The sequence below is a fragment of the Elgaria multicarinata genome, chromosome 9 (genome assembly GCF_023053635.1).
Source record: "Elgaria multicarinata webbii isolate HBS135686 ecotype San Diego chromosome 9, rElgMul1.1.pri, whole genome shotgun sequence".
Classification (NCBI taxonomy): Eukaryota; Metazoa; Chordata; class Lepidosauria; order Squamata; family Anguidae; genus Elgaria; species Elgaria multicarinata.
The window spans coordinates 91444319-91457602 of NC_086179.1; the positions used below are offsets into that span (position 1 = coordinate 91444319).

The 13284-nt window shown below is 43.2% G+C and overlaps 1 protein-coding gene across 1 annotated transcript; it reads right to left on the reverse strand.

The window, feature by feature from the left end:
• Window positions 1-240: 240 nt before the first annotated feature.
• MCAT (malonyl-CoA-acyl carrier protein transacylase) lies at window positions 241-6190 on the reverse strand. Its single transcript, XM_063134322.1, has 4 exons — window positions 5736-6190; window positions 3759-3846; window positions 2015-2232; window positions 241-1066 (listed from the first exon to the last, which is right to left on the reverse strand). The coding sequence occupies exons 1-4, from the start codon at window positions 6168-6170 to the stop codon at window positions 644-646; spliced, it is 1164 nt and encodes a 387-aa protein (XP_062990392.1). The 5' UTR covers window positions 6171-6190; the 3' UTR covers window positions 241-643.
• Window positions 6191-13284: the final 7094 nt, after the last annotated feature.

The window sequence follows — 13284 nt, forward strand, 5'->3', positions numbered from 1 at the left end:
GTAAGTTCCATGCTGGATCAGACCAAGGGTCCATTTAGTCTAGCACTCTGTTCACATATGCAGATATGCAAAATGTTGTGTAATCTGGACCATTCTCAACCTTGAATATGGTATAACCTTAGTTTTGCACCAATGAAGAGTTACACTACAAAAAGCTATAATGTTCTCCACTGGGGACATACTATTTTTGTCAAAATCAAATTCCCCACCCCCCAAATGGTATGTAAAGCAGAGAAAACATTTTAAAGCAACTTTTTTTTTTAATATCACCAAAGAGTCAAAACAAGATAGTGACTACAAGTCATCACAATGCTTTGGTTAATGCAGCCCTATTAGATATGTAGCTGGAATCACTGATTTAAGGAGGCTCATGGGCAAATCTGTCGGTCTGAAGAAATGACATTGGAGATGGCACTTTTGTTCATGAGGTGACAACCAATTCTTCCACGCGCAGTAGCTGTGTTGCAAGCCAATACCAACAGTGCAATTATGTATGGCTCTGTTCAGTGGATAACAAAAGGTCCTATATTGTGCATTCCTCTAGTGCTATCACGACATTATTTGTAATTAATAATGAATGCACTTAAAATTAAGTGATAAACGATGGCAGAATCCACTATGAAAACTTTTCTTGCAAACATCTCTATGTTTCTTCTTGTGAATCATCTTCTGAAACTTCAATATTTTTATAAAATGTCCAGGCCTTCAAATTGCAGCTTTTCAGAATTGCTCCTAGTTGTTTCCCAGGCCCCACTTCATATGTGTAAGGAAACGCTACTCCTTTTTTCCTTTCATAGATGGCGTGCATTGTCTGTTCCCATTTTACTGGAGAAACCAACTGCTTCACTAATGAACGCTGGATCTGTTTTGGTTGTTTGTATTTCTGGCTGTCCACGTTTGAGTAAACAGGGATGAGGGGCTCTTGAATGTTAACTGATTTGAGGGCTTCAGATACAGGTTCCACTGCCAACTCCATAAGTTCAGTATGAAAAGCACCACTGACGGGCAGCTTTTTTACATGTGCAAATGAGTATTTTTTGGAATTTTTCTTTAAAAACTCTAAAGCCTGAAGGGAGGGGGGAAGAAACACACAAAAATAGTTATTTCACTCAATCTAGAATTGTTATTACTGTAATTCACCTTTTAATTTACTCTGACCATACATCTGCATACTTCCAGTGTGAGAGGAAGTCTGCACCAAGAGGCAGAAAATTAAAAAAAGCATACAAACAAACAGTATTGGACACTTAAAACAATCGCTAAGTGAAGTCTGTAACAGAGAGGTGTTTCTATGTGTACCTCAACAGATTACCTCAGAATGTAAGAAAAAAACAGCTTTGTCTGGCTGTTCTTGAATATAGTTTGCGGTTTCACAGCTGTTGGCCACAGTTAGCTGCTGATAGCATGTAATTAAGGAGTGCCACTGGTTACCAAACAGCACCTGTTCTCAATTCAAGGAGTTGGCTCCTCACTTTTAAGGCTAGAAACAGCCTGGACCCAGGAGCAACCAGAACACAGCACCTACCAGATGAGCCCCCTTTCATTGGGAGGTCATCTGGTACAATGCTTCTCCACCTAAAATTAGGAGGGGGCCTTTCTCATTGCAGACTATTCTGCCCTGTAAGACCCATCCTATCTTTAGAAGTCAGGTGAGGACCTATGTGTTCCATTTCATTCCAAATATGAGATTCACTTTTTTAAAATGTTGCGATCACTTAATGTTCAACTATTGTCGTTATTACTTTTACTACTGTTGATGTGTTTTAATTTTGAAATGATTTAAAAAATGACTGTTAGTAGCTCTGGGGGTACATTGCAGCCAAAAGAGTAGTATGAAAATGCAATAAATTAAACACTCGAGAAACTTTCCCACCAAATTTCAGAATAAGGTCGACTGCAAAAACAAATCACCACCGTGCAAAATTTAGCCTCTTAGAACTGGCCTTTGACAGCAATGCTAATGAAAATCATTCAATTTCTAAATGAATTAGAATCATTATTTTGAATATAGTACCTGCAAATGTCCTGCAATGACTCGGCCATCTGGGAACAAGTAGTTTGAAACTTCACATACCGGATTTTCAATGCCCACTGACTTGCAGTATTCACGGGCTTCCAAGCAGGCAGTGGCATAATTTGAATTACGCCGGCCAATAACAGTTATCATTCCACTTGGGACCGCTTCTGATGCCTCTTGCATGGCTTCAGCACGCACCTTTACTGCATATAAGGCTAAGGAAAATAGAGGGGGAAAACCTAGCTTGATGTATATTGGTGTTATAGAGAAAAAGAGTTGTAACTTCACAAATCTTATGCATGTTTCTATATTATTATCATATCAAGCTTTTGTATCATACAGCATTATGTAGACTACGGGCTTTCAAACTTTCCACCTACAGGGAACTCTTCTACCGCAAACTAGCTACCACAGAACTTTCATGAGACGCAAAAGATTCTGGTACACATGCTAGCTTGTGTAGATCACTGGCCAGACCTACTGAGCCTCACCATTGGCTGATATAAAGTGAAGGCATACCCTGGAACACACCCAACGTTTCCCTGCAGCTGTGCATTGCTTGAAACTAATATAAGCATCTAAAGAATTCCAGAATTCCTTTGAACAAGATGACTACAGCCTAAAGTATTCAGAGAAGCTTCTCCCAACCTGTTGCCCTCCAGATATGTTGGAATTGAACACATCTGGAGGATGCCATATTGGGAAAAATTAATCCAAGGGAATTAAGCAAGATGAAGGTTTGGCAATTTGGCTTCTTGCTATAGGCACCTAAAGGTATAAGCATGTTTTTTTTCACACTTTCATTCCAGTTAAGTTGTCACCAAGAAAGATTCAGTTCATGGTTTAAGGAAGTTTAACTATTGTTTGGCATGATGTCTGATTTGACAAGCTATGGTTTTCAATGGGCCATCAAACCCAATGTAGGTTTGCAAGCCATGGCTTAGCATGGTGCCTGACTTGACAAATCACAATCATGGCCGTTGCTCCATTTCCAGATGCAGCTGGACCAAAGAAATAGGAATGAAGTTATGAAGCTGAGTGTTCAGAAGACAGAAAACAGTTAAGCAGCTTTAAACATTTATATTTTGTATGTTTGGAAGTTCAAACCATGGTTTGACTTACTGGAGTTAACATAAATCATGATTTGGCATGATGTCTGATTTGAGTTACTGTCTGCCTGAAGGATCAGTGCTGAACGAGGTATTTTGGTATTTCAATCATGCAGAGAACCTCTATGGATACAGGAGGCCCTCCCCTTCAGAACACTGCCCTATAGGGTGACAGAAATGCATGAGGGGTTAGCCACCTGATTGGCCTATTCTGATTTATTACACCTGAATACAGCTATACTCTCTCTTGTATCAATAATACGTACTTAAAAACAGATTTCTGGTGAACTAAATTCGATGCAAGATTGCTGCCCTTATTTGTAATATGAACTATAATTCTCTGTTCAAAGAAATGTTTAAGGACACCTTCCTCATCAAATGAACTCACCCTGAATTAATTCTTAAAATACTGCAAAAGAAAGTGAAAATGAGCTACCTTTAGATTTACCGTTTTATTACCTAGACAATAATCAGCTGCATTCTGAGATATTCTAAACCAGCAAATGAGCACACAGAGTGGTGTGAACAGACCAATGTGCCAGAGCATAAACCACGATGCATGTTAACACTACCAGGATATTACATGAAGGGCAAATGTTTAATATAGCAATGCATGGATGTTTTATTAATACCTTCTGCATAATCTATGGCTCCTGCAAAAACAAGGGCTGCATATTCTCCAATGCTGAATCCAGCAGCTGCAACACAGTTCTCAACTACCTGTAGAAATTAGATAAACAAGTTTTAGAACCTAAGTAACATATTCAGAAAGCTAAATGCTGAAATTTCTAAAAACACCTACAGAAGGTGATCTATTGCGTTTCCACCAAGCCTTAGCCTCATTATTTCTGGTAATAACTGCATAAATATGCAGAAATTAGTTGGCTATATTGGTTGTCATTACTGTGCCTGGTAAAAGCTTCACCCGTTGACTTCAACCTATTTATCAAATGTATAGAGCCCTGACCATAAAAAAAGAAGTCAAAACCTTGCTACACCTATATTACTATTCCTTTCCAAAAACAGAGTTTAGGTATACTTTAATGTGACTCAACAGAATCTTCCTTCACCTCTTAATTCTCTCCACCCTGGATTTGGGGCTGGGACGGGGGAGAGGTTTCTTTCAGACCAAAGGTATGGCTTCTGGGCAAACTTCAGCCCTGGCATCTCACATATATGCACTGGGAGAACTCTCCAACTTAATATGGTCGCATCCAGTCTGTGGAATTCTCTGCCCCAAGAGATCTATTGGGCAATCTCTTTAATGATTGTCTGCCACTGAAGACACAATTATTCCAGCAAGCATTTGTTAGTTTGCCAGGTTGATTTTCCCTGTTATTTTAATTGCTACTATCAATCTTCATAATTTTTATTGTTTTATATTTGACTGTTAGCCACTTTATGCATCTTTGCATGGAAATGTGGCGTGTACATTTACTAAAATAAAGATAAATATTGGTAGATTGGTTTCAGGCTGTCAACTTTTTCTGGCAGGGCTTCATGTGGATTAGGCAACCTGGCACCTCCCAGATGCGTTGGACTAAAACACCCAGAATCCCTGACCATTGGTTATTCTGGCTGGGGCTCATGGGGATTGTAGTCCAAAATATCTAGAGGGCACCAAGTTTATTTCTCACAGGAGAAAAGGAACAATCTTGGCAACCTCATGGTCTGGGAATGGGGTGCTTTGAAGCCACTTTCCCCACAAATTATCTGATGTCCTCTTCTAGAACTCCTCCAATGCCACTATTGGAGTAATATCCCATACATGTGGCGGCAGGCTGTATGCAACTGTACATGCGGAACTTCACAAACTCTGGCACTATTTACTATGGAATGGATTTGTAGAACCAATACGATTAGGGTGACTGTATGAAAAGGAGGACAGGGCTCTTGTATTTTTAACAGTTGTATTGAAAAGGAAATTTCAGCAGGTATCATTTGTATATATGGAGAACCTGGTGAAATTCCCTCATCACAACAGTTAAAGCTGCAGGAGCCCTGCCCTCTTTTAAATCTGGTCACTCTAGTATAGCTCCTGCAGCTTTAACTGGTGTGATGAAGAGGAAATTTCACCAGGTTCTCCATATATACAAATAACACCTGCTGAAATTCCCTTTTCTATGCAACTGTTAAAGATACAGGAGCCCTGTCCTTTTTATATTGTCACCCTAAGAAGCTCCTTCTTTCCCCATTAAAAAGAAAAGAAAAGCTGTGAGAGGCACAGCGATTAAAGCAACTTTAGGGTGACCCTATGAAAAGGAGGACAGGGCTCCTGTATCTTTAACAGTTGCATAGAAAAGGAAATTCCAGCAGGTGTCATTTGTATATATGGGGAACCTGGTGAAATTTTGTCTTCATCGCAACAATTAAAGGTGCAGGAGCTATACTAGAGTGACCAGATTTAAAAGACGGCAGGGCTCCTGCAGCTTTAACTGTTGTGATGAAGAGGAAATTCCCCCAGATTCCCCATATATACAAATGACACCTGCTGAAATTCCCTTTTCTATGCCACTGTTAAAGGTACAGGAGCCCTGTCCTCCTTTTCATAGGGTCACCCTATGCAGCCCTCCTAGGCAAGCGCTTCGGGCCTCTTCCTGACGCCTCACCATGGGCTGCTGATGGTGCAGCTTCTCCACGGCGGCCAAGGAGCTGACGAAGACGGCGGGCTGGCTGTGCACGGTGCGGTCCAGCTGTTCCCCGGGCCCTTCCAGGCAGAGGCTCAACAGGTCATAACCCAGCACGTCCTCAGCCACACGGAAGAGCTCTGGCACGTTCGGGTAGCGCAGCAGCCCTCGGCCCATGCCCACGAACTGGCTGCCTTGGCCAGGGAAGAGCAGCACCGAGACCTCCGCCGGAGCTCGCCGCACCTTGCGCGCGGCCTCCTCGTCCTCCGTGCCCTCGTCCTCCTCTACCGTGGCGCTTTGCAGTAGCTCCGACACACTCGCGTTGGGATGTTTGGGGATTCCGCCCCGGCTCAGCCACCGCCGCGCAGCGGCCCACGGCGCCCGGAGAGCCATGGCGGGGCTCCAGCACGAGAGCATGGGACTAGGCCCGCCGGTTACTGTGGCAACAGAGCCCGTCGGGCTGCGCCACCAGTAAAAGCGCCCGCCCTGCGTCCAGCGTCAAAAAGCTTCCCCCGGGAAACATGAGTCGTGAGGGAAAGGTTCCACGTCCCCGAAGGACACCATCCGCCGTGCCTCTGGCCCCGTCCGTAACGTATCAACGCTACGTCGGAGCCAGACGCATTGAGAGAAATGCCAGGTCCCGAAAATGGGAGCGGAGGTGCCTTGACTACCAAGGGCTCCCTCCTCCTCCTCCCCCGCCCCGTTTCTGGGCCCAGCAGCTCTGCAACAGCATCGATCTTTGCATGCTGACCTCTGGCTATCATCTTTTGGTCTTATATTAACTCAATTCAGTATTAGATAAATAGTACGTAAGAGGCCAAGATCAGTTTTCAGTACCTAATTCTGTGTATGTTTACTCAGAAATAAACTGCACTGAATTCAGTGGTTCTTACTCGTGAGCAATTGTGCATTGAGTCGCAAGCTATGGCTCAGGTCCAGGTTATTTGAAAGACCGTATTCTCCCTTATGAGCTTGCCCGTGCTTTGAGATCTTCTGGAGAAGCCCTTCTTTCAGTCCCACCATCTTCACAGGCCCGCTTGGTGGGAACATGGGAGAGGGCCTTCTCGGTGGCTGCTCCAGTACTCTGGAACTCTCTTCCCGGGGAAGCTAGGCTGGCTCCCTCCTTGATGGGCTTACGGAAACAGGCAAAAACTTTTTTGTTCCAGCAGGCCTTTGGAGAATAATCTGGCCCTTCATCTATGTTAATATCTTATAATTTTGTTGTATATTTTAAACGTTTATGTTTTTTTGTTTTTCCCCAATGTATGTTTTAAACTTCATAAGGCCGCCTTGAGGCCCAGCATTGGGCAAAAGGCAGGATACAAATAAATATAACAATCTACAATGCCGCACTTCTTTTTCGTTTCACAAATAAAATTTTGAACAGCTCTCATTTCCCAGAGTATCCACAACATGCCTGGGGGTGAGGGGGTAATTCTATAGTAATAAATCCAGACAACCCTTTAAAAACATTTTAAGCAGTTTACTATTTCTGTACTGTCAACTAAGGACACCTTGAATGTTCTCAGGTGTTCAGCTATTAACATGGTCTTAACATAAGGCCAAATCCTCCTTTTCCCAAGGAAATGGATGAAAGCTGAAGCCAAAATGGTAAAATCCATAGTGCCTCACAGCTAAGCAAATGAAGAAACAAATATTAAAGTGGGATTATCTCTTGTGTTATTGGGAATATGCAGATATGGTACCATATCTTGTTATTTAAATGTTCACATCCCTAAAACCATCGAACCATGAGACAGACATGTGCATACACCATTAGCATGCTATTTGTCCAATTACCACATGGAAAAAATAACTTTATGCATCTGTCAAAGCATATGATCAATGATCTGTGTAGTATTAATCATTGTCTATATAGGTCACCATTTTTGCATCAGAGATACTTAGAGTTTAACAAACAAAAGCTACTACATATCCATACCATTCACACACACCACCCTTCCAAGCTCCCCCTCCTAAACTAATTCATGCATTTATTAGTTGAAGGGGCAGGCATTTTCATCCCCATTGTGATATGCTGGGCTGAAAGGTTTAAATCTCCCCACCCAACATACTGCAGTGGATATGAAGTTCAGGACCGTTGCACTTCTCAGCCAATCTGGGCTGGGCTGGAAGTCCTTGAAGGACTCAGAAGCTCTTTGGAAGTGACTGAAAGATCACAAAGAGGACAAAAGAAGTGGGAGGGGGGAGAGATACATTGTGTTCTGGCAATTTTAAAGTTTTAAAATAAAACAATCCCCACAAGAACATCAGAAATAAGGGGGCATGGTGATAGGAGCTGGGTCCAGGAGGAAACTCCTTGTGGGGCAGGCTGGAGAGTTTTGCAGTCTGTGGAGTAGAGATTCCCCATGCCTCTTCTACGTGCTTACTGTGGGGAGAGTCCCATTGAACTGTTTCATTGGTGTAATTGCATGCATATAACTGTTAAGTCTTACAATTACTAGTAGACTGCTGTGGGATATATTATTATTTATTCAATTTATGAGTTTCCTTATAGCCAAATCCCTTATAGCCAAATCCTTTGGGGCAATCTATGAGCTTCATCACACCAGCGTTATACTGTGCAATCACTGTGAATTGCACGCAAAGGACTCAGAAGTTTTCCACCTTATAATCTGCTTTGATTGTGAAGTACTCCCATGCATCCTGCCTTAATTGTGCAATAAAGCAAAAAGATTCACCGTATTTAGCCCCTACTTTTTGAGCGTATCTTCTAAGCCGCCGCTGGGGCGCAGGAGCAGGATTTTAAAGAAATGCTTACACCTCTGTCATATACACACACACTAGTCCTCACAAGCACCAAACAGGCACCAATCGGGCAATGCACTTGCTAAATATCCTCTTGCTGGGCCACACCCATTGGAGCTGCAGGTGGAAACAACTCTGCTTGCCAACAGACTGAGAGGCACACAGGCAAGCAAATAGAGCAGGTTTATATACAGGTTACACCGTTTTCAAGGATTTCCCCAACATGAGGTTAGTTCCAGTTTGCAGATCACAAAACTGTAGTCATTGGCTGAGTTCAGACGACATATTAGACAACAGAAGGGGGGAACAGCACGTTCACCATGCATTATTTTGCCAGTACGACATGGTGTCCCTCCCCCTGTCGCCCTGCGTTCTTCTGGGTGGTTGGTGCTCCTCCCTCCACCCGTCCCTATCCCATCAGCCATTGCAAGTTCTGCCGGCTGTACAAGAGCAGCCAGGGAATTTTCTATGACCTATGGAATAGTGCACTCAATCCCGGGAGATTATGCAACAGAGCCCCGGGATCATCCCTGTACATCCAAATGACACACAAGGGATACTGGGAGCAGGCAGGGACGACCCCTCCATTTGCCTGGGATAATCCTTAGGTCTAGCTAAGGCCACAGTGGTGACAAGAGGTGAAGTTCTTAACCTTATTGACAAGCTGAAAGCCAACAAAATACCAGGGCCAGATGGTATCCATCCTAGAGTTCTTAAAGAACTCAAATTTGAAATTGCTGATCTAACAACAAAAAAAGTAACATGCCTCTAAGATCAGCCACTGTACAGAGGACTGGAGAATGGCCAATGTAACACCAATTTTTAAAAAGGGATCTAGGAAATTACAGGCCAGTTAGCTTAACATCTGTACGAGGAAAATTGGTTGAAAGCATTATTAAAGATAAAAATTAGCAAGCATATAGAAGGACAAGTCCTGCTGGAAAAGAATAAACATGGCTTTCACAAAGATAAGTCCTGTCTCACTAACCTTTTAGAGTGTTTTGAAAATGTCAATAAACACGTGGACAAGGGTGAGCTAGTAGACATTGCTCACTTGGACTTCCAAAAAGCTTTTGATAAAGTTCTTCACCAAAGATGCTGAGATCGTATTATAGATTGGTAACTGGTTAAAGAACAGGCAGTAGAGAGAATAGGAATAAATGGTAAATTCTTGCAATGGAGGGGTGTAAATAGTGGAGTCCCAAAAGAATCAGTATTGGGACAAATGCTTTCCAACTTGCTCATAAATGATCTGGAATTAGTGATGACATGGCCAGTTTGCTGATGATGCCAAATTATTTAGGGTGGCAAAAACACAGGCGGATTGCAAAGGCCTCCAAAAGGACATTTTTCATTATTAGATGTCATGGCATTGGGAAAAAAATATCCATCTCATGGGAGTCTATGATAAAAATGTCACCTGCAGGCTTTCTACATGAACTGGAATCCCACTCATGTACGATTGTCCACTTGTGTAGACTTTTTCTGCAGATGTTGTCTGCTAATATGTCAGTGGTGAAGCCAGCGGAAGCCATGTGAGCTCAAGGTCAGAGGAAGGCCTATACATGATCCCCTTTTAATGTGTATGATGTATGCAAGGGGTTCTAGGCAATGCCCATTTTGCCTCTGCTAAGCCGTTTGGCAACTTATTGTGGTAAACTAATTAAACTCACTGGGACCCACTTACAAATAATATGCTTGCGTTGCAGTTTTGTAAACGCTTCATAATGGTAATTAGTGTTATATAAACAAGTGGATCAATTCAAGAGCACTTTAAACTGATGAATTACAGAGATGTAGCATTTATATCTAACTCATAGCCATCTGAATAAAAAATTGTGCAAATAAAAAAGACAAGTTAACACACACCAAAGCCATCAGCAAAGGAGGAAAAGGACGTGCTCAGATCTCCTGTCCTTCTAAAACCGCCTTCCTTATTAAGCTCACACAAGATCAATGTATAATAATTTTGTTTCTCTATGTTGATTGGGTCAATTTGCCTTTGGGCCTTTAACTCCAACATGAGTGAAATAAAATAGTGGCCTTCCTAAAAAGCTTGGTTACACGTGTATCCACAGGGACAAAGGATACTAAGACAAATTACAAAAACAGATTCCAGTCAAGTGCACTAATCAAATGGATACGATTTTTTTTTTGCTCCCCTTTTAGCCTCTTCATGGTGGGTGGTGTGTTTTTTTAACTAATAGTTCCCAAACCAAACTATGGATTCTTAAGAGAGCCCAATTACACTGCCCAATAGAGTAGGGTGACCATATGAAAAGGAGGACAGGGCTCCTGTATCTTTAACAGTTGCATAGAAAAGGGAATTTCAGCAGGTGTTGTTTGTATATATGGGGAACCTGGCGAAATTCCCTCATCACGGCAGTTAAAGTTGCAGAAGCTATACTAGAGTGACCAGATTTAAAAGAGGGCAGGGCTCCTTCAGTTTTAACTGTTGTGATGAAGAGGGAATTTCACCAGGTTCCCCATATATACAAATGACACCTGCTGAAATTCCCTTTTCTATGCAACTGTTAAAGATACAGGAGCCCTGTCCTCCTTTTCATATGGTCACCCTACAATAGAGTGAAGTCAGTATTGGTGCAGATAGGCACCCACTCAATGCCTTTTACCAGTCACCTTTGCCCTCCTTCACCTTGTAGTCTTCTGATTTCACTCACAATAGGATGGACAAGAAGATAAATAGTGCCCGGAGGAAAGAGTGCCTTTGGTGACACTCCTCCCCCCATGGTCAACTTTTCAGGGGCACCCAATGCATTTATGGGACATGGTGCAGGTGTTTTGTGTGGCTCTGCTGCTGCCCACTACATGGACAAATATGTACATATGTGTACAAAGCTGGGGACCACATGCAGGAATTCTTGCATGCACAGATTGCATCTGAGACCTTGCCTACAGCTCCTCCTCCTTGACCTGGGATCAAGGAGAATGATAGCCATGCTCCATTTTGTCTTACACGGAGAGAAGGGATCGGGTGGTGCTTCTCCTAAAAATCCTCCAAATTATGGCACAGCTTCTTTCTACTTCCTGGGGCTCAGTCTCACAGGTCTTCTGGTTGTGTCCTGCTACTGTCAGTCTCCACTACTCACTCAGGAATGATCCCTCTCTGTAGGTCTGGCCTTACACCACTCTTACACCTTTCCCTGCAGCCACAGAAAATGGCTTTGCAGTGGCACCTTGCCTGGAAATCCCAGGTGGAGTTCACTCTCTCCTTGTACTACTTCCCCAACAGGCCAGGAGTTCTTCCAGTTTTACCAGAACCAGCCGCCTCATCTGCCACAGAATCTGTCCTTAAAGCCTTCCCTGTTCTTTCTCTCCTTACAAGAAACTCTGCAACTAGGCTACTTGGCCTGCCTTACCAATCTAATCTCTATTGTTGCCTTACATAAAGATTTTACTTTTAGACTCGCTTGCATCTGTGCTGTAGGCCTAGCTAATAAGCAGGCCCCTCCTTTCTAGCCTCCCAAAGATACCTTTCACAGTCACCTTAAGTCTCAGATTAGCATCTATTCTGCTTCATACACAATTGAGATTCAGTGTCACCTTAACACTCTAATATACCATTTCTTCTTTTTATGAAAACTTTAAACAAAGTACCAAGAATTAAGGTGGCAGGGCCAGCGCAGGGCCTGGGGCAAATTGACCCAGTTGCCCCCACGGTGCCTCTGGGCAGCCCTGTAGCTTTGCAGCGCCACCAAGCTGTATGGCTTGTGCATGATTGCAAGACATAGCAATGTAACAGAATGTCCATTTTTATCTTTAAAAGTAATATAAGTTATACAATAGAAAGGGCGTTTATGTAGCTCCTAGAGCGTTTACAAGATTTGAAGTGCTAAGTGCTTGATAAGGTTACCTCAGAGTAGGGTGACCATATGAAAAGGAGGACAGGGCTCCTGTATCTTTAACAGTTGTATTGAAAAGGAAATTTCAGCAGGTGTCATTTGTGTATATGGGGAACCTGGTGAAATTCCCTCTTCATCACAACAGTTAAAGCTGCAGGTGCCCTGCCCTATTTTAAATCTGTTCACTCTAGCATAGCTCCTGCAGCTTTAACTGTAGTGATGAAGAGGGAATTTGACCAGGTTCTCCATATATACAAATGACACCTGCTGAAATGCCCTTTTCTATGCAACTGTTAAAGATACAGGAGCCCTGTCCTCCTTTTCATATGGTCACCCTACCTCAAAGTAAAGCCGTGTTCACTTATTTTTATCTAGCGCAAATTATGTCAGAGTGGAAATTGAAAAAGAAACATAATTGAAGATAATTTTTGTAGTTAGTACATACACACTAAAACCTGTAGGACCTTCGGGGGGCGGGAAAGGTTACAGACACTTGCTTTTTGCCACCTTAATTCACTGCAGACATTACATTCAGGAAACACAGAGTTCAGCTAAGGCCCCCGTCAGCTCAGCTTGGTGCCCTGGGCGACTGGCCAGCTCGCCCTGCTCTCAGGCCAGCCCTAGCCATAGACTCACAGGGCTACCACCCCTCTGAAAATCTTGAACTCAGGAGGGGTCTTAAATTTCCGAGCCAACGTGCCTAGGCTGAGACTATAACGCGTGACTCGCCCCGCGCAGTCCAAAGAGTGAGGCTTTCAATCAAGCGCAATTTAGACACCCGCCTCTCGCCCATCCTCAGCCCAAGACTCTCCTCCCCTTTGACTCCTAAAAGGCGGGCGCTCCGGGCAAGGCAGAAGCTTCCTTCGCGCCGCCCCGCAAGACTGAGCCGAGGCGCAACA

Excerpts from the sequence above, each read along its gene's own strand:
- MCAT (XM_063134322.1), bottom strand. The coding sequence starts at position 6,170 with ATGCTCTCGTGCTGGAGCCCCGCCATGGCTCTCCGGGCGCCGTGGGCC. Across the intron at positions 2,233-3,758 it reads AGCCATAGATTATGCAGAAG|CCTTATATGCAGTAAAGGTG; the intron begins GTATTAATAAAA and ends TATTTTCCTTAG. Across the intron at positions 1,067-2,014 it reads TCATTGCAGGACATTTGCAG|GCTTTAGAGTTTTTAAAGAA; the intron begins GTACTATATTCA and ends CCCTCCCTTCAG.